Below are 26,271 nucleotides of genomic sequence, written 5' to 3'. Positions count from 1 at the left end.
TCGAAATTATTAGATGTGCCTCTGGATGGGGAAACTCTTTTTGGACCTGCTGCTGCTACTATGAAAAAACCTGCAGGAGAGAGGCAAAATTAGAGACTTTTCTCATGTACAAAACTCTAGTGGAATCCTCCTTCAAAGACTGACAGCTTTTTGAAATTAACAGAAACAAGAGCAAAAGATTTAAACGTTTTCCAAAAGGAAGTTCTATGGAAAATCAAAGCCAGACTTCAAAGGACCAAAGGGTTCCTTTTCAGACAAATCTACCAGTTTGTGACCACCTGCCGCAGCACCCCCTTCCCTGTTAAATAAATATTCTTATTTTCTCCCTGTTTAGAGAATAATTTCAGACCACTGAGTCCTCAACATCATAGAGAAATGCTACAAACTAGTTTTTTTTTCCTCTATCCCATGGAGATATTTCATAAGTGTCAACAAACCAAGTATACCTAATTTTTCCATTTTACAAGAGTTGTTCCATCAGGGACCCCTAGAAGCAATTTCCATTCATCATCTGAATAAAAGAAATTTTTTTTTATTCAAATCTCTCTGGTTTTAAGCGGGGTGGTTGTTAGAGGGTCATTTTGAATTTATCATTGCTCAACCCTTTTCTAAAGATAGTAAAGTCCAAGATGCTGTCTCTTCAAACTTTGCTTACATTGATTCTTCCTCAAGCCTTTTTGGTTACCCTGGGCATCAAGGATGCATGCCTGCATATTCTCATTCCCATAGAGCACAGATATTTTTTTTAAGATTTTCTGCCTTATAATTTAATTTTCAGTTTTCTGCTTTCCCTGTTCATCTTTCTGCAGCTCTAGGGGTATTCACCAAATGCCTAGCTTCAGTCATAGCCTTCTGCAGACTCCAGGGTATTCATATCTATCCCTGTTTAGATGGTCTTCCTGTTTAGACTCCTTCAAATGATATTTTTTCTGGATCTCAGGTCACCCTGGACCTTTTTCATTGCCTTGGGTTCACAGTGAACTTGGAAAAAGTCTGTCTCCTTTCCATCTCAAGATCTAGTCTTTCAAGGCTTGCCCTCTCAATATTGTCAACTAGATGGCATATCTGCCTGTGGACAAGATGAATTTTTTAATTGCTTACTTCCAGTCTCTCCTTCCTCTAGATTTCACCTCAGCAAGGGAGGTGGAGTATATCGCTTTATTCATAGAAATGATAGCTTTTGCCAGACTCCACAAGAGGAAGATTCAGTGGTATCTCAAGTCTGTTTGGCCACAGCAATACCACCCCCTGAACTTCCCACTTCCTCTCTTGCTCTTCATAAAGAAGAAATTTCTTTGGTGGATCAACCAGAAATCACTCAATCCAGAAGTGCCTTTTCCTGTTTCCTCTCCTTGCAAGGTATTTTCCACAGATGCTACCGATCTAGCATGGGGAGCACATTCAATGAATATAAAGGTCCAGGGAGTCTGGTCAGGACATATTAGAAAATGCCATATAAATGTTAAATGAAGTCCCCAATCCTGGCCTTGTAATCTCTGGTGTCCGGGAACCTGCCAAACCCTCATAGACAATACTACTGTAATGTGGTACACAAGCAAACAAGAAGAGTTAAAGTTTTATTTCTGCAGTTAGCCATTTAATGCAACCTCTTTCTTCAAGCAGTGTACATACCCTTAGAGATGAATACTGTGCAGATTACTTGAGCAGGTCCAAAGTAGATCCTTACGAATGGATGTTTAACGGAGATATATTCCTTATTAGTGTCCATCAGTAAGGAACTCCCAAGTAGACCTTTCTGACCCCTTTCTGTCTAGGCAACTCAAACTGTTATTCTTCAGAGATCCATGCCCAGAGACTTGGAAAAGGATGCTGTGTCAATCTCATGGAAAGGAAAATTCCTCAGTTATTTTCCTCTCTCTCCTCTGCTATGTCAGGAAAATTCCTCAGTGATTTTTCCTCTCTCTCCTCTGCTATGTCAGTCTCACAGAAAGGGAAATTCCTCTATGCTTTTCCTCTGATTCCCAAGGTCCTGCTTGGAATCAAAAAGGAAAACCCAAGGATGCTGTTGATTCCCTTTTGGCCCAGACAACATTAGTTCACTTTTATCTTTTACCTGTCCAAGGGCAATCATCACAATTTACCACACAGGGTGGACTTGGTCACACAAAAGAAGGTCTCGTGTCTTTCACCCAAACTTGCAAACAATAAAAATGACTCCTTGAGTGATAGATTTCTGGTATTATTTAGGCACCTTTGTTTCCTTCTTACAATTTGTTTTATATCTGTTTGAGTTAATCAGTACAGGTCTGGCATTTCTTAGGTTTCATTCTAGTGTCTCATCCCACACCTTTCTGTGAGATTTATTTTCAGTATTTGGGAATTCTTCACAACATACTGCAACTGCAGCAGGTCCTTTGAAGGAGGACATAACAGATATGTGAGAACTTGCAGTAATATTTGATCTCTACGAGGATTCTCTTCCTTGAATGTTAATTACACTTCCTTAATCCCCTTGCTGCTGGGCAGTATCTGTAACCCACTTCAAGTTTTGTACACACTTTAGATACCATAGGTTTGCAGTTCTATATCATTTTAGTGGTCTTATCATCAAGATGCAGTTCACCTTCATTCCTTGGGGTAGAAGTGCATAGTATGGGGCAGGGAACATCCTTTTAACCCTACACAGCAGCTGCATGACATGTACCATTAGGGGTCTTCATGACCTAAGTGCAGAATGCAGACATCTTCGAAGAACTCTAAGAGAAGACTTCCTGGAAGGATATCCTAATGGTTTCTCCATTATATTTGCCCTTTCCAAGATCAGCTGATATGGGGTGCATATTAATTATTTAAGGTCAGTATTTCACAAAATGCAACTTTTTTCTTTTGTCTGTGTGCCTTAAGCAAGCCAGGCATAATGTTCTACAAAGTACATAGAAGATAAATCAGAAAAAAGGCTTGCTATTTTAAGGAGTTTTTTTCCATTTCTGTTTGAAGCCCTTTATTTCAGAAGGTTTGTGGAATATTTGTTGATTTTTAGCAATTGTTTTATTTATTTACTATTCCAATTTATCCGTATGGCTTCTTTTGTTTTGTCTGTCCTGTTGTTCTAGAACTTTTGTCATCAGATGTGAATGCTGTCCGTTCTCCTAGACTTAGCCCTGACTTTTGTCGCATTGTCTACTTGGAGGAAGATGCTCTTGGACCACATCGTGAGTGTGCTCGACTTTGCATGGTTAGTATCAGTGATATAAATTAAATATGTGAAAAACTGGACTGCCAGTACTACAGTGGTGCTTTAATAGTCTGCATGGTATATGTTGGTTGTGCTTGCACTACCAAGACAGTGCATAGTTAGCATTTGGAATGCTTTATGTATTTATTTAATAATGGCTATTGATGGCCATTGTCCTTTTTTTTTTTTTTTTTTTTTTTTTTAAGAAAACATGTATGACTAAAACAATTGCATATTGAGTTTTTAAAAGTTATTACAGCATTGTACTAAATGCAAAAGAAACACAACTACTGATATTCCCTGCCCTCGGTTGTTCCTGCATTAAGGCTGCTTGTGTGTCCGCTGCTCACTCTGGTCCATTTTTAATTCGGGTGGCCTCCAACCTTCATTAAAGCAGCCAGGTTAACAGAGCCCCAAAAGGAAGAAAGTCAGGGATTCTCTAGCAGAATTTGTTCCACCTGCATCTCACTCAGGTCCATTTTTAATTTGGATGCCCCCCCCCCCCCCAACCTTCATTAAAGTGGCCAGGCTAACAGAAACCCCAAAGGGAAAACGTCAGGGACTCTCTAGCAGAATTTTCTCCACCTCATGTATGTGTCATATTTTTATGTACATTTGTTGTTTTTTTTAGCAGCTTGTGGTGCGCATACTAGCAGCCCACAGTGGTATTTTTTCCCCAACTGTCCCCCTTAGTTTTGCTATCCCACTCCCCATTTTAGGAAGCTCTCTCTACTTCTATATTTTACAGGAATGCCAGTAGGTGGTGCTACATACCCACTCTTTCCTGATTATTGGTAATATCGTGTTTCTCTGTCCTCTGCAGCTCTAGGCTTCAAATAGTCTCCTAGTGCTTTTTAGTTTTATATCTCTGTTTTGACCTGGTAAAGTCTCGCAGAGATGGATTAAAATTAACCTTCTCTATAAGCTTACCTCCAAGTTTGCCAACAGCACTGATGTCCGATAGAGAATTTGTTATGGATTTTTTCTCAGACTTCTCATGCCTACTGTCAGCTCTGCCCGCTCCATTTGCCCTTCGGGCTCACTCCGCTCCTCTACCCTGCCCCCACTATCTCTACTTTTTTCCTCTCCACTAATCCCTCCCATCAACCAGACAGCTGATCATAACAACTACATTTTCTATCCCCTATCAGTCACAACACCCCACCCACCTCCTAGCTCTAATCTGCACTGACACAACCGTGCTATACACCTACACTTGCTAACACTTCTTACATGCTCTCTCCTAACACTCCTTACCGCCTTCCATACTACTATAATTAACCCTCCAACCTACTTTCACTGCACCACCACTACCAATATTATCCATTACCCATCCACTAATTACTTCTCTTTCCCCACCTCAGTCTCCATCTCTGTTCACCTAATACAATGTCAGTTGCCAACAACATACAAACAAAAAATATCACTAAAACTTGGCAGGCTCATTACCAAATTTATAAAACTAATGAATACTTCCATATCCAAAATAACCCTCAGTGGTGACATTCACCCTAATCCAGGACCAAGGATTTCCTTCGCCACACCGAACAACCTGTAACACTTCCTCCTTCACACAACTAGCAGCTGACAGAAAATCATCTGACCTCCTCCTTCTGAGCCTAAATATCAGAAGTATAGCCAATAAAACCCATGCTCTCCACACCAACATATATGTGTACTCCACATATATAACCATCCTTACTGAAACCTGGCTCAAACCCCACATCAAAAGTGAGGAAATACTCCCACCAGACTATAACATACTTTGCTGGACAGGCTATCTAAAAAAAAAAAGGGGGTGGCGTTGCTCTAATGTTTAAACACCACTTAGACATCTACACCTTTAACTCATCAGCCCCCCAGATTGGTAACGAAGAAATCCTATATGCCAATCTCAAGCTAAATTCAAATAAAACATTAAATGTAATAGGATGCTACTTCCTACCTGGCCATAACATCCCACTCCTGGAAAACCTTCTCACTTGGGCTAACCAAACCCTCCCCGTGTAATCATAATTCTAGGTGACTTTAATATCGATGGTCTCTCGTGTACCAACATTCATCCAGCCAACCATCTAAATCTTCATGGGTTCTCACAACTTAAAGTCCCCTACCCAGACTGACAAAAAGTCCAGCAAATTTTCCACCCTTGACTGGATATTAGTCAATAAAAGTCCTCTATCATACCTAGCTGACTGTCTACCAAGACAGCCTCAGTGACCACAATCCAACATTCCTTCTAAAGCACCACACAAGCCGTACCAAACCCATCATTTGTCAGCAAATTCAAAACAGAGTGAACTTCAACCCCCTCACCTTTACATCTTCCCTAAAATCTGTAACTGGTCACCACTAAAATACCTCAACCTAGATGAAGCAGTTCATTTCTTCAGTTCAACCTTCCTTAACATCCTAAACACACATGCTCCTATAAGAAATGCCAAAGTCAAGTCACACTTTGCCCCTTGGCTTCATAAAGACACTAGGTCATTGATGAAACTTGGGGACAAGGCCTGGGACCACTGGCGACTTACCAAACCCCCCTCCTTTAGACAGCCGTTCTAGAATTGCACAACAAGATCAAAAAGCAAATAAAGTTCGACAAAGTCCAATATTACCAGTCTGCCCTAAACTCCACCCAAAACAACCCTAAGCACCCCATTCTCCACCCAGGTAAGGTTGGCACCCCCTACCTTCCTCTCTTTCCCTTTCTCCAGTAGTATTGCTGCCTCTTTCATTAAGCACTGCACTGAATCCATTCTCTCTGTAGCCAAGCAACCCAACCCCACCCTCCCATCTAACCCAAATACTCTTTCCATGCTCATCTTTTTTTTCTCCTGTGCCCACCTCCATAATAAAAAAAAAACTTATGTTACAGCTTAAACCTACAAAACTTGCTGCTGACAACCTTCCCTGTGATTACCTGAAAATAGCAGCTGATGCCCTTGGCATATCCAGTCGTTAGCTTAATAAACCAGTCCTTATCAGAATGCTATGTCCCTTCACTTTGGAAAATATCCCACATAATACCCCTTCATAAAGGTGGCTCCTCCACTGAACTCTCCAACTACCGTCCCATAGCCATCCTTTCTCCACTATCCAAAATACTTGAGAAATGCATCACTCTCAAGTCCTAGACTATTTACAAACTGATAACCTTCTCTCCAACACCCAACATGGCTTTAGGCCATTCCATAGTGCTACCACAGCCTTACACTCTTTCAGTAACACTATCCTTCATCACAAATACAACGGCTTGTTCTCTGCCACATTCCTGGACCTGTCCAAGGCTTTTGATATGGTTCCACACAACTGCTACTTTCTGTTCTCACTAACTTCTCCTTTTCTCAATCAGCTACAAAATGGTTTCACAGCTATCTAGATGGCCGCCAACAATCCATTGTGGCATAATGACCTATCGCCTCAACTTCCTGTCACACTTTGTGTCCACCAAGGCTCCATCCTTGGACCACTGTTATTCTCGCTCTTCACCAATAATCTATTCACAGCCACCAAGCAGGCCACTCTTGTACAGTATGCAGATGACTCAACACTTATCTGCTCAGCCCCAACTATACCAGGACTTCATAAAATCACACATATGAAGCCTTTTCTTCTGTAGAATATGCTGTCCAATTCCCATCTATTACACAACCCTAAGAAGACTAATCTCCTCATCTTCCAACTCCCTAAACTCGACCTAAGTAACCCCCACTTTACTATTCTGGCCGACAACAATATCACCATCACCTCCCCTAAAGAACATACCAAAAACTACTTGGCATTGAGATTGATAGTCATCTTAAATTCGGCACTCACATTTCTGTAACAAAAACCTAGGCTCATTGTATAGACATAAGCAATACCACACCAAAGCAGCCAGAATCTCAGTTGCCAACTCCCACCTCATTTCAACCCTACTCTGTGCCTCTCCTATACTTGCCAATCTTAGACAAACCGATCTAAGCAAGCTAGTGGCCTGCTACGACAAAATAGCCAAATTTGCCACTGGGTCAGCCTACCGCAGCCATCACATAAACTCTATTGGCTCAAACTCCTTCAACTTCTTTGGGTCAATCAACTGTCCCTCGCTCATAAATTAGTAAACCATCCTCAAAACGTACCTTTCCTTCAAAACCTTCTCCAGCCCAACTCTGCTACTAGACCACTATGCTGCAGCAACAAAAAACAACTCCTAGTTACCAAAGCCAAAAACTCAGCCGGAGAAGCTCTTTTCTCCTGCATAATATCCAAATTATGGAACCCTCCCCCCATTACCACCCTACCTTCATCCCATCACTTCAAATCCAAATTTAAAGCCCACTTAAACACTGGTTATGCCCTTGTACCAATCCAGACTAAGACTCACTTATGTTCCTCTCCTCCCCTCCCTTTCCTACCCTGCCTCCCATAGTCAGATCATTATACCCCCCCCCTTTCCTTTCATCTCCCTCTGATTTTTCCTGTAATCCTTTCTGCTTGCATCACCATGTTATGTATGTCAGCTATATGTCTGTTAGTGTACTTAACTGTAACTGTCAATTTAAGCAGGTTAGACAGTGTAATTGTTTATTCCTATCATTTATCTAAACATAGTTATCAGCATATTATAATACTGCGCAGTCTTTGTCATCTTATGTGTACAATGTCACTTCTAAATGAATTATTACTTTTTAATGTGCATTGCTACTTTTTATGTACCCCAATTAGTTCTTCATACATCCTTGCTATTTATATTTACCACAGATTTTGCTTGCTTTGCATTGTTACTTGTTTTGCTTTTGTGGAGCTTTTCTCCTCGGGCATCCGCTGAAAATGGACATGTGTCCAGTCGGATTTTCGTGGAAAACAAATGTAAATAAATAAAATAAATAAAAATAAATAAAGGATACGTTAGTAGAATTTGCAAAAAGTCTCATTATGCACAGTGTGTATAGGTTATAAATAGAACAGCAATATTTGGCCTAGGGAGTACTTTCAAGGGTTACATGTTGGGCAAGTGTTAGGCTAACATTCTGCAGATGTAAGGCCTGTAAGCAAAATTGGTTTTATACAGGTATATTGTAACAATTTTGATAATGTATTTTAGTTCCACCAGTGGTACCAGACATGTAGGTTTTTACCCAAAACCAGGAATTGAACACTGCACCTCCCTCTTTAGATTTGTAGTTCATTAAGCTCTTATTTAAAAATCTGAGCCAGAAGAAGGTATAAGAGAACATGTGGTAGCCACTTGCAAAGAGGTGGGGTGATGAAAATGAAAGATATGAATAAAGATTGTTAGAAAATTCACAGGATCCCTGAGAACTAAGTTGTAGGGACTGATGCAGAAGTCTCGGCATAGAAGCCCTTTCTGTGCATGTTGGGTGGAGGAATTCAGCATGTTGCAGCATGTGCTGCTGTGTTAGGGTTTTATGGTCACTGTTGATATTTTTGGTACTTTTTTTTTTTTCACAGCAGTTGGGACGCTGCTTTTCATCTCTTCTGTCTAGTCAGTAAATATATTTTTCATTTGTATAATTTTGCTTGCATCTGTATATATCTATATATTTAAACAAAAGGGTAAAAAGGTCATGCAGACAACCACAGTAGTTTTGCTTGGTTTTTCGTCTAATTTTTAAAGTCTTCACTGTGTGATACCATACCTTAAACTTCTTTTAATGGAGGCCCATGCAAATAACCCCTTAAGGGCATGCCTCTGTTTCAGCTACATGGCTCTTGAATGCCCATGACTTTTTACTTTCACTATTTTCAAGAAATATTTCAAGACCATAAAGCCAAAACCCGTTTATAGAAATGCCATGTTTCACCCTTGTTCTGAGCTCATTAGTTCAGAATAAATGGATTGTTTGACCATACTTTAGAACAAGCCTGGCATCTGTAACATTACGGTGCCTGCAGAGTATCCCAGTTAAAGCTAAACCCCACAATCCACTTATGCTGGATCATCTCTGAAAAATAGCAAAAACATGGCATGTCTGTAACTAGTGGGATTTGGCTTTATTGGCTTGAATCTACCAGTAGAGTTTATTTTTATTTATTGACATTTGTTAACTGGGTTAGTCTAGCTGGACCAGAAGCCCATTTTAAGTGGAGACCCGAGGAGAAAAGCTCCAGTTACAGACCGTTTACAGTATATAAAATTCATACTCCAAGATAGAAAAATTAAAATACATAAGGTCAGAAAATACAGAAGTAAGATGCATACACATAATAATAAACAAGTAGAAATGTACAAAATGTTTTTTTTTTTTTCAATTGAAAGAGATTGGGTTCACCAGATAAATTCCTAGTAAGTTAATTGGAGATAGGCAAACACTATATATATATATATATATATATATATATATATATATATATATATAGATATGTGGTGGAGTAGTAAAGTTTAAGGATATAGTCTCTTGATAAAATAAATGTGTAACGAGAGAGATAAGGTATGTGTGTAAGGTGAGAAAGAGCAAGAGGAAAGTGTATAGGGTGGGTAATGGAACATGTGTGTAGGGAGTTTAATCCAAGCTTGGGCTACAGTACATTTATATAGTTGTTTGCCGATATATTTCTTTGGTTGGTAAATATCTAGGAATTGCTGTCTTAAGGGTGCGGAGGGTCCGAGTGGGGCTGTAGGTGGATACCAGGGAGGAGAGGGCTGGGCAGGAAGATGGTTTGTATAATACTGACTGTGTTATTTGAAATTGTGATAGGAGGAGTTGTTGGGGGAGTTCAAGCCATTGGAGAGAGTTGACTGCAAGGTAATGGTGTGAGATGTAAGCTGAGCTTTAAAGACTTCAAAAAGGGAAGGTAAAAAGTCATGAGCATTCAGAAGCCATGTAGCTAAAACACTGGTGTGTCCTTAGTGGGACATCTGCATATATCCCATGGGACTCCACTGTACAGTGACAACTTTAGCTTTGCTGGGTCTTTCTTATATGTTTTACTAAGTGGTTTGTCTCTGTGACCTTTTACCCTTTGTTTTGGATGTCAGTTGAGATATTTTGCAGTCACCCTAATGTTATGGACATCAGGCTCTTTGCAAAGAAATATTAGGGTTGGAAGCTGTATACCTTCATCAGCACTAACTTGGTAAAATTGCAGGACACTGGTACTGGTGAGAGCCAGTGACAGTCAAACGTGCTTCAGACAGAGGCTTACATTTCATAACCTGTCCAGCTAACAGATTACTAATTGGTTTTGTATTGCTTGGGATAATATAAGGTGTCTGGTATATGTACCACTTACCTGCTGATTTTAAGGGAATGCGTGATTGCCTATTTCTGTCAGACCAAGGTATGTGTAGCACTGATTGTTGTAACTGCTTAGACCTTTCAGTGACGGACTAAATTAAGTTGTACACAAAATGTCTATTTACTGGTTACTTAAGTTCCTTTATGTACTGCCTCTGCACATGAGAGCATAGCTAACTCCTCAGGACTGCAAAGAAGAGAGACCATAATGAGTGGCTTCTGGATCATTGAATGCCTTCTTGAAGTTCTGGGTGCCAAACATTGCACTCATGTCAAAATATGGGCCACACCTGGACCTCACTCAGACATGTATGTGAACAGGAATGGCTACTGTTCTGTGAACTGCCAGGCAGTATGCAGTGCAAAGAGGATCATCGCTAATTGTGTGCGAGTGTTTGTGTATGTGCATGTGCACACATGCTCCACTCTGGCAGTACAATTCCTGTATTTGGATGTTGAATCATTCCCCTAGTTACCATAATTTTCACCCCCAACATTTCTGACAAAGTACTTTGTAATGAGTTTTTAAAATCTATCAACTTGTTAAATTTGCAAAAAAACATGTTCCCAGTTTACCTTTTTCTTTCACATCACTCCTCCAGCATCATTTGCTGTGTAAACAAGGAAGATTTCTCTGGCCTGCTTGGGGTATGAAAATACTTATGCAGACACTTTCAAGCCAAAATACTAAACTTTCTGGACTTTGTTGCTTACTGGGAAACCATACTGATGTCCTATTGTTTCTTTGTAAATTGCCTTTCCAGTTTCTCTTGTCAATCTTTTCTAACATTGCCACTGTGGTCAGAAAGTCCTTCTATGTGGCACATCTCATTACTAAGGATTTTGTATCCAGGAAGAAAGAGGTTATTGTCTCCCTCTACTCTTCCCTCATTAGGCCAGTCATTGAATACAATGCCTCATTTGGCATGTACCTCACTAAACACCTGCAACAACTGGCGAGGCTGCAAAAGTACCTCACAAAGAGGATTCTAGGCCTTAAACATTTGTCCTATGTGGACAGACAAAAAAAACTCCAACTATTCTGTCTCTCATATCGCCTACTTAGAGGCGATCTCTGCTTGACTTACAAAGCTATGTCTGACCCAGCTCTGTTAGAAATGCTACATCTAAAGAAATCCCAATCCCTCTGCACCACACACTCCAGAGACCTCAACCTCATTGCCCCAATCAACAGAACATGCTGAAGGGACAGGTTCATAACCCAGAGAGACCGCCCATGTTATGACTTCCCATACGTGTCAAGTGGAGCACCTCACTGGCCCTCTTCAAGAGAAATCTTGATGAGTGGATGGGAAATAGAAAATTCACCCCAGGGATCACTCCAGTGGCTTTACTCGACAGAAGCACTGGGAACTAAGGTCTGGTGGCACGATGGCAGGGTAATCCTATGGGCTCGGCTTGTAAAGGCTCCAGGGCCATTAGCCTAGTACACACTTATGAACTTCCTCTCTTTGAACTTAGTTATCATGCAGTGTTTTATATGCCCTACTAATTATCTTTTTTTTTTTCCTAGACTCAACTAAAACTCTACCAGATCTAGTATTTCACTTGGCACTCCCCTATCACTTTCTGGTTTACCTGTACTCTGTTAATCCTTGGTAGGGAAGGCAATTGTAACCTGTAGTCCAAACTTCTGTGTGACCCTATCCCACCCCACTGTGTTACATTTCCCTTCCAAGTTAGATGCTCCCAATACCTTGGTTCCTTTGCTCATTTTCTCCAGTAAATTCCAACTCCCTCTTGTGTATTTTCTCTAACTCTAGTTGCCGTCATCCCTATTGGCAAAATCTCCTTTCTCCATTCCCATGTTGGCTTAGATCTTACAAGTCTTTCTGTTACTTGATGAATAATGGTTTGTCTTTTTTAATTAAGTCTTTTGGGTTTCTAATACATGATGGTAATGGACCCCATTCCTAAGTGAAAGTACAATTAAAGTTCATGAAATTAGAATTTCAATCTGATATCGGCCAGAAGTGCTCTTCGCAGTAACCTCTATGTGACCAGTAATGACTCCTGCATTTTGTATGGAGTTATATTTTGTAACGTATCTAAATATTTTTGTAGATTCTTTTTTATAAGACCCGTTGCTCCTACTACTATTGGAACTGTCTGAGTATCTTTCTTCCACGTTGCTGTCGTTTCTGCCTGCAATCCTGATATTTTATGATTTTGTGTCTCTCTGTATGCAAGACACTCTAGTCACTGGGTGTAGCAGTTTTAATGATCAATGCTACTTTCTTTTCATGGACCACTATATCTGGTTTTCTCACATGTATCTTTTTTACTGTTGATAATGGGTGATCCCATATGATGTAGACTTCATTTTTCTATGATGCTTTGTGGGTCATGTTTCCAGTGTTTTTCAACCACTTCAGTACAATAATGTTTGCACAATCCCCAGTGCAACAGTCATGCCACAGTATTATGCCTTTCAGTATACAGGCCTCCTACCATTAGTATCTCACAACTAGCAGCAAAGTGTGCAGCTGTTTCCAATTCCCTACATTTATCTGTTTCTCCCACATGTTCAGTGGACTTAGTAAACCAACATGTACTTAACCCACAATCCTGGACCACCAATATTAACCTTTCATCTTTTGGTTTGAATTTGCCTCTTCTTAACCATTCCTGAGTTTGTTTCTGATCAACATGAGGTTGTTCTAAGAGTTTTCTGTACTTGCAGCTATATTTATGCATTTTCCACATGTCTTGTCTTCTCGTCTGAGCCTTCACCTTAGTCTTTGTTTTGTGTTTTTTGGCACATTCAATCTTAGACAAACCGATCTAAGCAAGCTAGTGGCCTGCTACGACAAAATAGCCAAATTTGCCACTGGGTCCAGCCTACCGCAGCCATCACATAAACTCTATTGGCTCAAACTCCTTCAACTTCTTTGGGTCAATCAACTGTCCCTCGCTCATAAATTAGTAAACCATCCTCAAAACGTACCTTTCCTTCAAAACCTTCTCCAGCCCAACTCTGCTACTAGACCACTATGCTGCAGCAACAAAAAACAACTCCTAGTTACCAAAGCCAAAAACTCAGCCGGAGAAGCTCTTTTCTCCTGCATAATATCCAAATTATGGAACCCTCCCCCCATTACCACCCTACCTTCATCCCATCACTTCAAATCCAAATTTAAAGCCCACTTAAACACTGGTTATGCCCTTGTACCAATCCAGACTAAGACTCACTTATTAAAACAACAGCAAGCAAGATGTATATATATAAACAACAAAGACTATCAGTGAGTCCCAGCTCTACCTTCCAATAAAATTTATTTAATTGAACAGTTCCTTCTCTAGCGCCTCGGCCAACAGCCTTTACAGAGTAAAACAGTAAAACTCATAAAACACTTGCAATATATACAAAAAACAAGTAATCAATCAATTACATAATTAAACTATCAAATCACATAGCTTGAATATATTTAAAGTCATAGTCTTAAACAAGACATTGCCAGTTACATTCTCTGTTCATTCCATGTGGATGCAAAGTCCCAAATTTCATAATCAAAATGCATTCCTTTGTCTTAACATATTTTTGCCTATCAACATCATTATAATATAATGGAACATGTTCCAGAACAGACACTTTTATATTCTCAATATTTCCATGGTGTACTGAGTTAAAATGCTCAGCAATAGGACTAGTAATTTTATTATTTTAACATCTCTAATATGTTCTTTTATCCTATCTGCTAGCATTCTTTTTGTTTCTCCAATATAGTATTTGTTACAATCACAGAATATGACATACACAACACCTTTGCTCATACATGTATATTTGCCTTTTGTATCAAAATTTTGCCATTTATTTTATTCACTTCATTTACAACATGTTTACATATAGCACATTTTCCACAAGGGAATGTTCCCAAATTCTTCACAACATTTAATTCATTAGTACAAGGCTTTTATAAATGCTGTGTATCAGAAAGTCCTGTATATTTTCCCTTTCTATATGATGTCATTAATTTTATATTTTCAGTGATGTTATATCTTTTTTAATAAAATTCCAATATTCCATAATGATTTTATTACCAATCGTAGAAGTTAGTGTACTTTGTAACAAAAACATTCTCTCCTGTTCAGTCCCATATTTATTGCTACTTTCATAGTTATTTTGTCTAATAGTGCCCTTACTCTGTTCAAAGGCTCTATGCAAGCTATTTTTCTACATCATCTGGGTTATACCCTCTAGTTTTGAATATCTCGGCCACTTTATAGGCCTCCCTAAAGGCCATATCAATATCAGAATTGAGTCTTTTATTCTCAAAAATTCCCCATAGGGGATGGCTGACAACGTATGGGATGGCAACTATCTCCCCATTTTCCAGCTTATTTCATCAAATTTTCTATGAATACTAGTATATATGGGAAAGCCATTATTGCCCCTAAGCGAAATATCCAAGAAGTTAACCTGATTTCCTTTTTGTATGTCACTAAATTTTATACCAAATCTGTTATTATTTAATTCATCAATGAAGTTATCTGATGTATCCCAATCCCCATGACAAATGAAAATTAGGTCATCAATAAATCTAAATACCTTAGAACATTATTTTGAAAGAAAGGCAACCTATAAAGGTGTTCATTTTCAAATAGCCCCATAAACAGGTTAGCATAGGCTGAATTGCAAGCGCTGCCCCCCATAGCAGTACCTGTAACTTGTCTATAAACAGTGCCATTAAATTCAAAAAATTATTTTTCAAGCAAATTCTACCAGTTCCAGGACATAATATGTTTTAGGACTATCATTCAAAAAGAATTTTATAGCTTCAAGCCCAAAATATGGGAAATATTGGTGTAGAGACTCTCTACATCCACCGTAATAAAGTACATATTTTCACCCCAATATATATCTTTTATTTTCCTTAGGAAATCATATGAATCTTGTATATAAGAAGGTAACAACAGAACTTTCTTTATCAATATTTCATGTAACATGGTGCAAAGATTGTAAGTAAAATATCCAAAAGCTGACACAATAGGCGACCAGGTGGTCGGTTCAGATCTTTATGAATTTTAGGTGAGGCAAAAGAATTTTGCAATTTTTCTATTCTTTACATTTATTTTTCTATTTATATCCATTTGACTTAGATAGTGTAATCTCACACCTTTCTGTAATAATTTTTCAAAATCTTTTTCTGCTTGACATAGCTGATTAATGTTAGTTTTACAATATACATTGTTGTTATCTAGATGTTGCATACACATACTATAATAATCATGAGAATTTAATATAACTAATTTTCCCCTTTGTCTGCTTGTTTAAAGACTATATTACAGTTTTTACTCAGTTGTTGCAGCTTTTCCCATTCCAATTTTGTTAGATTATAAGTATGCTTTTTATTCATAAAGCTCTCTATTTCCTTTTCTAACATTGTATTCAGTAGAGATTCAAAGCGTACTATATTAGAATTTTACATGGAGGTAAAAATAGTTATTATCTTTAAGCATATGTGTATTTAATAAGTCATAAGCATTATTTTCATCTTCACTACCCGATGCACATGAATAAAACTTTCTTCACTTTCTGTTTCACTATCTAATGAAAGTAAAACATCACAATTAGTATCTAACTCAGTTGCTTTATTTAATCTAAAGAAGTGTTCCTTTAAATGCATTTTTCGGCATAGTTGGAACAATTCAGTTTTAACCTCATACTTTTTTGGGTAAGCATGTGGGGACAAATTTTAAACCCTTCTCTAAAACAGACATTTCTATCTTGTCTAGTTTATAACTGGACAAGTTAACAACATAATTACTATGTGTTATGTCCATCTACCTTTCTTATGTTGTCCATCGCCCGAGTCTCTCTGGCGTTCTGGATTGTTCCAGCCCCTTTTCCTGGTATTGGTATAATGTCCATTCGATTCTGAGTAGGTTTTATGAAATGCTTCTGGGTTTGCTGCAACTGGCAGTCTAGGAAAAGTTTCTCTGTCATCTTCTTCCCATGAAGACGCTTCCACTTTCACCAGACAGGAAGTTCTTACTGGCATATTTTTCTGAAGCAGGATTTCCTTTTTGAAAAGAGACACTCTTTCTCCTGTTTCTTTGATAGCTAGGAAATACAAACGCCTCTTGTGGTCATAGTCTCTAATGTCTCTAGTTAGTTTAGATTTTTCTTTCTACCAGATCTTTCATAACTATTTAATTTGGTGTTAATGCCTGAGAGGAAATTCTCTAATGTAGAATTTGATGTAATATTTACTAGTTGTTCACAAACTTGTTTGGTTTCAACTACAAGTTTGTCTTTTCATATTGTCTCTTTCAATTAAAATTGACACCCATTCTAAACTGCACCGATGTGCAGCTGCTATCCATCGCTCATGAAATTTAACATCTACTTCATTAGTAAGGTCAAATGGTGATGATGGATTCTTAATAGACCTTAACCCTCTAGGTGTTATATGCAGTTCAATATATCTTTCAAGACTGCCAATATTGTAGAAAGTAGATGTTTCTTTAAAATCAATCTTTCAAGTTTAGAACACAAATCCTGTACATCTGGATTATCTGAAATAATGTTCTTTTGCCTACCATAGCAAAAGGATTGGTAGTAGTTCTCTTCCTGGAATTTTCCCATTTCTTTATAATACCAAAGCCTGAGTCTCCTGTGGCTTCTGGTACTACATTCTTTATCATTGTTGTGCCAGTGTCATTAGGCAAATTACTGGAACGGTTGCTATTTTCTCCATTCGATTAAACATCTCCATACCAGTCTCTCTAAATATTCTAGGAAAGGAGCACATGGACTCACTTGTCATATTAAAACAACAGCAAGCAAGATGTATATATATAAACAACAAAGACTATCAGTGAGTCCCAGCTCTACCTTCCAATAAAATTTATTTCGTTGAACAGTTCCTTCTCTAGCGCCTCGGCCAACAGCCTTTACAGAGTAAAACAGTAAAACTCATAAAACACTTGCAATATATACAAAAACAAGTAATCAATCAATTACATAATTAAACTATCAAATCACATAGCTTGAATATATTTAAAGTCATAGTCTTAAACAAGACATTGCCAGTTACATTCTCTGTTCATTCCATGTGGATGCAAAGTCCCAAATTTCATAATCAAAATGCATTCCTTTTGTCTTAACATATTTTTTTGCCTATCAACATCATTATAATATAATGGAACATGTTCCAGAACAGACACTTTTATATTCTCAATATTTCCATGGTGTACTGAGTTAAAATGCTCAGCAATAGGACTAGTAATTTTATTATTTTTAACATCTCTAATATGTTCTTTTATCCTATCTGCTAGCATTCTTTTTGTTTCTCCAATATAGTATTTCAGGATTTACATTGTAACCTTAGGGATTTTCCTATTTCATATAACAATTTGTCCATGGATGAAATACTTAGTCTTGAGGAACTTGTCAATAATAAAAACTTGGTTATTACTCAAGCGGACAAAGGCGGGGCAGTGGTGGTTTTGGATAAGGCCGCTTATAATGAAGAGGCTATGAGACAATTGGGTGACAAAGAATATTATATGTTTATGCCCTTGGATCCCTCTCCCCATTTTCAACAGAAGATTGAACAATTTTTGACTAAAGCTATTGATGAGGGCATTATTACACAGGCTATAAAGGAACAACTTATGGTTGTATCTCCTAATAAACAATATTTTTATATGTTGCCCAAGATGCACAAACAGGCCATGAATCCACCAGGTCGACCCATTGTCGCTGGACAAGGGTCCCTTACTGAACCATTATCGGAATACCTGACCCATTATCTCAAACCATTACTATCCCATATTAGAGCTAGAATTCAAGATACCACCCAGTTCTTGGACATACTGGATGATACACAACTTGAATCCCACTGGTTACTATGCACTCTGGACATCACCTCTCTGTATACCAACATTCCACATTGGGCGGGTCTACAAGCTTTGGACTATTGGTTGGTTAGAACGGGGCTTTATAAACCCGGATTCAATACCTTTTTGGTATGTTTGACTGAATATGTGTTAACCAGTAATGTTTTCTATTATCAAAATCAATGTTTCTGGCAAAAGAAAGGGACCGCAATGGGTGCATCTTTTGCACCCATTTATGCGGATCTCTTTATGGCATACGTAGAGGAGATTATGATTTACGACCCAAACCACAATATTTATATGTGTGAAATGGATATCTGGCGTCGTTATCTGGATGATTGTTGGTTGGTGTGGAAGGCGGATGAAAACTATCTCAAAGAGTTTTTGGACTATCTAAATGATAATATATGGGGAATTGAATTCAAGTTGACTTTCCATAGATCCAAAATTGTTTTTTTGGACGTGGAGATCAACAGAAATATGGATGATATGCTATCCACTACAATATTTAGAAAATTTCCGGAATTCATTTCCCTATTACATGCCTCCAGCTTCCACCCACAACATATCATCCAGAATATACCTAAATCTCAATTTCTAAGGGCCAGAAGAATTTGTTCCAACCAACAGTCTTATACTAAGTCTCGGGATGACCTTGCCCATAGATTTTTAGAGAGGGGTTATCGTCCAGGTACTGTGAATTTGGCAAAAAGGTGGGCCTCCAATGTGAATAGGCAAGATTTATTGTGCTATAAAGACAGGAAGAAAGATGTGACCCAACAACCCATAAGATTGGTTACAACTTATGGACGTAACTCAAAGGGTTTCATTAACATTATTCAGAGGCATTGGAATGTTTTGATGGCTGAAGAAAAACTCCATCCTTTCCTTAGAGATAGATGCTGTTTTTCATTTAGAAGGGGGCGGACAATAGGCTCTAGGCTTAGCCATTATAAGAGGCCTATTTTAGACTCCACTTTGTCCACTCAAACATCCCTTAGAGGGGGACCAGTCCTAGGATGTATACCATGTGGTCATTGCTCATATTGTGTCCATGTTTCACAAACCCGGGAATTTACCAGTAAGAATACTTCTATGATTTTTGACATCAAATTTTGGGCCAATTGTAGTACTCAATGGGTCATCTATTTGGTGACCTGCACTTGTTCTGTTTTTTATGTGGGGCAGACTTCTAGATCTTTTCGCCTCAGAATTTGTGAACATCTCAGTGACATTAAGAACAAACGACCTAATAATGCTCTATACAAACACAGTTTGAAACATACTACAGCTTCTTTTAAGTTTATTGTTATTGACCATATTAAAGGTGTTTGTAAAGATAAAAAAGCTTGGCATGATATGCTCAACTTTAAAGAAAAGAAATGGATAGTCAGACTTGGAGCTCTATTTGCACCTGGTCTTAATGACCAATTTTAATCACTAAAGGCCTGTTGTGATTGGTTCTTGGGTCTTTTACCCAGATATATACATACATACATACATCTGGTTGTGAATATTTTGTATGTTTGTTATCCACTGAAGAAGGCTCTGTGAAGCCGAAACCGGTTTGGATGTACTACTATTGTTATATTCAGGGGATTTTTCCCTTGTGTTTGATTAAATCATGATATTTGCACTTTCCACACTTGCTGGCTTATTTCCTTTGGACATTCAGTTGCTGCCTGATTTTTATCTACTTGTGGTTTGATTTCCATTTCTGCTTGATACCGACATGCTTCTGCTAGAATAAGCAGGAAAGTCATCTAAGATTTATTCTCCTCATGTTTCAAAACTTTCACTACATTTGGGTCTTGTGAGGTCAGCAGATGTGTGTGCGGTCCCGTGATCACAGATCTGCACATGTAGTCAGTTGTTCTTCGTGTTTCACTGTTGCAGTGATTACACTTGGGTTATCCTGCTGGCAGGCTACCCTCAGTCGGCCTGAGTTCCAAAGTCTAGGTCCGGTGTCGGTTGCTGTCGCCTCTTCCCTGACATCAGTGCGCCAGGGGTATAAAAGATGCAGCCGACGCCATTTTCTTCAGTCTTTCTTGCCGCGCAGTGCCCGAAGCAGAAGCAGTTCGCAAGTGCCGGTCGGCCGACTCCTGAGATTTTCTTGTTCGAATTTCAGATCCGAAGTCTTCATTAAAAGCTAAGTACCCCATTGGGGAAAACTTTTTTCTTGCTCCAGACTGACGTCAGAAAAAGTTAATAATTGTATTTTTTGTGGGAAGCAAATTCCTCATAAGGACTTTAATTCTTACTGTATTCCTTGCTTAGGTCCTGACCACGACGTTGCTAGTTGTAGGTTTTGTGCTAGATTTAACCAACGCACTATTAAGCGTCGGTACGATTTTGCTTTTCACTATTTTGGCAAAAGATTTAATTACATGATGCCGTCGGATAGCACTCTGACTACCGGAGTTCACAAGAAGCGCAAAGAAAAAGAAAAGGATAGGCATCCGAGGTCTAAAACCAACGACGAGGCTTCCTCTAAGCCAGTCGCTGGTTCTCAGTGAGGTGCTTTCGCAGCCCCTGACGCCCACTACTGTGGACCCGCTGGCCGCTGCAGACTCCCACGTGGAGTCACCTAGGCCACTGGAAGCTCAAGGTATTGGACCTTCGGAGACTATTCCCTCAGATGGGTCCGGAGCCGCTGAGCAGGCATCGCCTTCTGAGGGTGTTTTCAGACCTACTCAATTATACATTAAAGCGACTCCAGCTACAAAGGCAAAGACTAAAGCACCTTTAAAGACAAGGAAACAAGTACAACAGGCTAATGGTCAGACCTCCATGCCCAAAAAACAGATGCTCAAAATGGCCAAAGACTTAATTACTTTGATCAGGGGTTCCCATCCCCCTCCTGATAAGAGGCCTAGGCAAGAGACAGAATATGAATCTTCAGATCAGGTTTCCATTTCATCTGATTCCTCTTCTGATCAGGAATACTCTCTTCCTTTCTATGAGGATTCTAATGCTGAAGAATCTATCCCTTCAGCCTCTCCTCCTTAGGATTACTCTTTTGGGGAAACCTTGCATACCATGAGGGAACATTTCCACTGGGAGAGCCAAGATTATTCAGAATCTAAGAAAAGGCTGAGAGACTTCCGTTTACTCCCACAACACAGGCCCCTTGCTATTCCACCTGTGTTAGACATTGTAGATGTATTTTCAGAGTCCAGTCTGACCCCTGACTCCTTACCTCCAGCTCCTGTTAAGCCGGACAGGTACTACAGGGTTCCTGACTCTCATAAATTCCTTTTCAAAAACCCTGCTGCTGACCCAGAGACTATCTCTCAGGGTCCCAAAGGGGTCAAGGCATCCACTGCAAAAAACCCTACCCTCTCTGACAGGGATTCTAGGGCATTGGACAGATGGGGGAAGAAGATTTACACCTCTGCTACCTTGGCTATAAGGGCTTTAAATTGTCAGTTTCATATGCTCAAATATCAGCAATATATTATGTCACTGCTTAAATAGAAAATGTTGACAAATTCTGAATGTGCAGAAAACAAAGAAATGCAGGATTTATCGCATGCAGCTGAGCAAGACTGGTTTTGATTCTTTGGAGGCCTCCTGCAGGGCCGCTGTTACGGGTTCTGTCGTCAGGAGGCATGCTTGGTTAAAGGAACAAAATCTACCTGACCATGTCAAAGCAAAATTATTAGATGCTCTATTACAGCATGATACCTTGTTTGGTGTTAAAGTAGAGGAGGTGTTAAAGAAAATGGAGGACAAAGCTAAATCTATGCAAACGGTTAAAGATTTTTTACAGGTACAACCTCCAAGATTTAGCAGACACTGGCCTACAAAGAATTGGTCCTTTCCAGTGTCAGACAGACCACAAAAGGGCAGATACAGATGCCCAAGAGGCAGATCCCAGCCCCAAGGTTCGTACAGGTCTCAACAGTGGGGTGCTTCTACCTCCAAAAGTGGAGAAGACAAATCAAAGCCATCCAGGAAACAGTCCCAATGACTTCCCCCTTCCTGCGCCAAGCACTTACCTTCTGGCAGCACCTTTAGGGGGAAAACTAGCACTTTTTTCTCAAAATTGGCACATAACACAGGACAAATAGGTCCTAGACATAGTGTCACAAGGCTACAAGTTTCACTTCCCTACCCAGCCAAGGACAAATGGATGGCCAGACCTGCCAAAGCATCAATGGGCAGAGGCACAAAAACAAGTCTTATCCCTCATGGACATGAGGGCCATTCAACAAGTACCAGAGCAAGAGCAGGGACAAGGATTTTATTCAAGACTGTTCTTGGTACCAAGAAAGGACAACACCTGGAGACCAATACTGGACCTATCTATTCTAAACACATATCTGGATATACCAAAATTCAAAATGTTGACTTTAAAGCAGCTTCTGCCCATGCTGGGCAAGAAGGCTTTGCTTGTGACTTTAGACCTATGTCTACTCTCTTGGGCTAAAGGAAAGTCTCTCTGTTGGTCAGTGGCAGTGAAAAACATTGAGCAGCCTGCCTGCCCCTGTGGGAGTGGTTACTGACTTGAAACTGTAGTTTTATTGGCCATTTTGGGTCAATTCCAAAACTCCTTCATCTTCCTCTCTTAAAACACTCTTTTGTGCGGTTTTGCGCGTTCTTGAGCATAGCGCAACAACGGACAGTGCCGCCTAATTGGGTTTAAACTATTCCTGGCTCCACAAAGTCTGCTCTTCACTTTTTCCCTTAGAACTGCTCTATCTCTCAATTTAAACACTGTATTCTCATTCTAAGGCCCTTCACTGGTCCAATTAAGTAATCCTACAAGTTAGCACTATTAAACCATAAGCACTACTTACTCTTATACTCTCTACGATTACCCTGTCCTCTATTGGTCCGTCTTAAATTCAGTTTCCCTATTACTCTAGCATGTCCAAAGGTCAGTCAATGGTCTCCTCTCCAGTCCAGCTGGTGAATCTGGGAATTTTGAGGCAATGTTACAACTGTCTCATGTACACGGACAACCCTCTCCTCCTCCAAACAGGTTCAAATGTATGTGAGAGATGCAACTATTTAGCCAAACTGGAGGCTGAGCTCTCTCATCTCAAAACTGGTGTAACCAGTCAGGAGGAGAAGGTAACCTCACACAACACAATTCCAGTATCACATAGTCCCACCACATCAGCAAACCAAACACATAAATACACAAAAACATACTCGGAGGCTCTAAATAAAAATCTACCTAAGCAACAGAGACCTCCAAAGCAGACATCCAAGCAAACGCTACCTCAAAACAAAACACACACAACACATAACCCACAAAGTCAGTGTGCCAAGCAGCCACAGCCCTTAAGGCTGAATAACACACCTGATACTCTTGTTATAGGTGACTCTATTGTCAGACACATTGACGTCCCGCTCACCAGGCTGAATAAAGAGAAGGTCACGGTGAGCTGCCTGTCGGGTGCTAGGATCCGACACATAACGCAAGCACTCAGGTCACTCCAAAGCAAATACAAATATGACTCAGTCATTGTACATGCTGGTGTGAATGACCTGAGACGTACCTCCCTGGACTACATGAAAAGAGACATAGAGGAGCTCTCTTGATCATGTAGCCCAGGCTGGTATGACCCTGACCTTGAGCAGCATCTTACCCTCACCTAGAATGATGTCACAGTACAAAGACAAAATGATCGATTTTAACAATTGGCTAAAATTTTGGTGTCATTCAAAGGGGATCCAGTGTCTGTCAGCCTGGGATGACATGCTTGACAAGCCACGTTGCTTCGCTAGGGACGGCTTGCACCTGTCACCACTGGGCTTTCCGATATTGGCAAAGGCTCTTGACATCCCCATAGTGCCTTTTTTAGGCAAGGCTCAAAAGTCAAACCCACCCCCATAGACAGCACAAGGAACAAGAAACTAAGGGTAATGCTGTTAAACGCCAGAAGTCTTAACCTCAAGATGCACGCACTGGAAGCTCTCCTCAGTATGGAGAACATCGATATCTGTGCAGTGACAGAAACCTGGTTCAAGGCTCCAGAGAGAGAGCACCCCAGCACTACCAGGCTATACCTCATATCATGCTTTTTGGACCCAAAACCCGGACCGAACCACAAAAGGAGGGGGAGTTTCCATATTTATCAAGGATATCCACACCTCCAGGTTAGTGGCATTGCACGAAGTATCGGAGACCATCCATGTGCAACTAACAGTGGGCAAGACTGCTTTTCAGTTTATAGCATCCTACAGACCACCCTCTCAAAGTCAGGAATCCCATTCGGCTTTCCTGAAAACATTGGAGAACATGAAGATCTCTCCGAACACCATTATATTGGGTGACTTCAACTACCCAAACATTGACTGGGAGCACTACTCAAGCCCCAGCACCTTAGCCCAAAGATTCCTGGAAATTATAAACTCAGAATGCTATGTAACAACTAGTCACCACTCCCACAAGAGGGGACAACATACTAGACCTGATCATTACCAACATGGGGACTCTATTCTCCACACCAGAAGTATATCCCTCATTGGTAAGATCAGACCATAAATTAATTTCACTGGATGTCCACATCAGACCACACAACCAGCCCAGAAAACCACAGTGAAAAACTTCTCAAAAGCGAAATTCTCACTTCTCAAAACCGAAGTGGAATCCTTCAAGGCCCCAGGGCCAGTGGAAACTACAGCCCAAACTGCAGAATCCTATATAAATGCATTCTATGGACATCTCCAGGAATGCATGGATCATGCTATCCCAAACAAAACCAAGACCCAATCATCCAAAGGCAGGCGTCCAGTCTGGTGGACCCCTGCCATAAATAAACTGTACAACAGAAGGAGGAAGCTACTACATGATAGAGCAAAATCCCTAATAGGGAAGGCATCTTTGATCAGTACTAGCAAAAAAGTGCGATCCCTCATAAAATCCTCCAAGGCCAGCTTCGAGAGAAAAATTGCACAGGACACCAAAGACAATTATAAGGATTTTTTCAGTTATGTTAGAAACCTGGGATGCAACTCCCAGACTTGTACTGAGTTGATTCTAAACGACAAAAAATACACTGAACCCACAGACATCGCCAATATCCTGGCAGACAGGTTCAGTGCAAACTTCTCCACCCCCTCCCGCCCAAAAGAGCAAGTATCTGTCCCGGCAGAGGGCTGCCTCCCAAACATCTCAGATGCTCAGGTGAAGGCTGCCCTCTCCAAAGCAAAAAACACTGCTTCCATGGGACCAGATGGCGTCCCAGGTTGCGTCCTACATGAACTACAAGAGGAACTAATCCCTCAAATAAAACAGCTATACGATCTCAGCCTCACTAAAGGATATGTGCCCACAGAATGGCGTACAGCAACAGTGGTCCCACTCCACAAAGGTGGAGCCTCTACGGACCCTGGAAACTATCGCCCCATAAGCCTGACTAGCTTAGTCTGCAAGGCTATGGAGAGGATCATCATGGAGCTCATAAACAAAGACATTGGGGACCTACAGACACTAGATCCTACCCAGTACGGCTTTGTCAAGGGCAGATCCTGCCTTTTGAACCTGGTTGACTTCTTTGAAACAGTCACCAAAGCCATAGATGAAGGGAAGGTAGTCCACACAGCCTATCTGGACCTCGCAAAGGCATTTGACACAATACCCCACTCGGGCATCATAGATAAGCTATCCAGCTTAAATATAAACCCCTATGTCACAAGATAAGTCGCAAACTGGCTCAAAGACAGAACCCAAAGAGTGAGAGTTGCTGGAGCAATGTCAGACTTGAAACCGGTCACAAGTGGCATCCCACAGGGTTCTGTCCTGGGACCACTCTTGTTCGGTATATACTTTTCTGAGGTACAGGCAAACGTGGGAGGACTGTGGCTCACCAAGTTCGCAGACGACTGCAAACTGGGCGCCATAATCAACTCTCCAGCTGACACAAACATCCTTCAAAAAGGTCTCACAGAGACAGATAACTGGTGCCAGTGCCATGGTTTAAAGCTAAATGCCAAAAAATGTATAGTCAT

General features: G+C 40.2%; 1 protein-coding gene across 1 annotated transcript in view; it reads left to right on the top strand.

Annotated features, from left to right (window-relative positions):
* The window catches only part of APEH (acylaminoacyl-peptide hydrolase), a 2,062,145-nt gene that overhangs the window by 685,960 nt on the left and 1,349,914 nt on the right, over nt 1-26,271 (top strand). The window contains exon 10 of the mRNA XM_044078262.1: nt 3,075-3,196. Coding sequence (XP_043934197.1) covers nt 3,075-3,196 — 122 coding nt within the window. The remainder of the gene's footprint in view (nt 1-3,074; nt 3,197-26,271) is intronic.

Source organism: Protopterus annectens, chromosome 7.part0, assembly GCF_019279795.1.
Source record: "Protopterus annectens isolate FY-2018-M chromosome 7.part0, PAN1.0, whole genome shotgun sequence".
In the NCBI taxonomy this organism is placed as follows: Eukaryota; Metazoa; Chordata; order Ceratodontiformes; family Protopteridae; genus Protopterus; species Protopterus annectens.
Note: the sequence above shows the minus strand (reverse complement) of the source record. Positions and strands in the feature narration are given on the sequence as shown.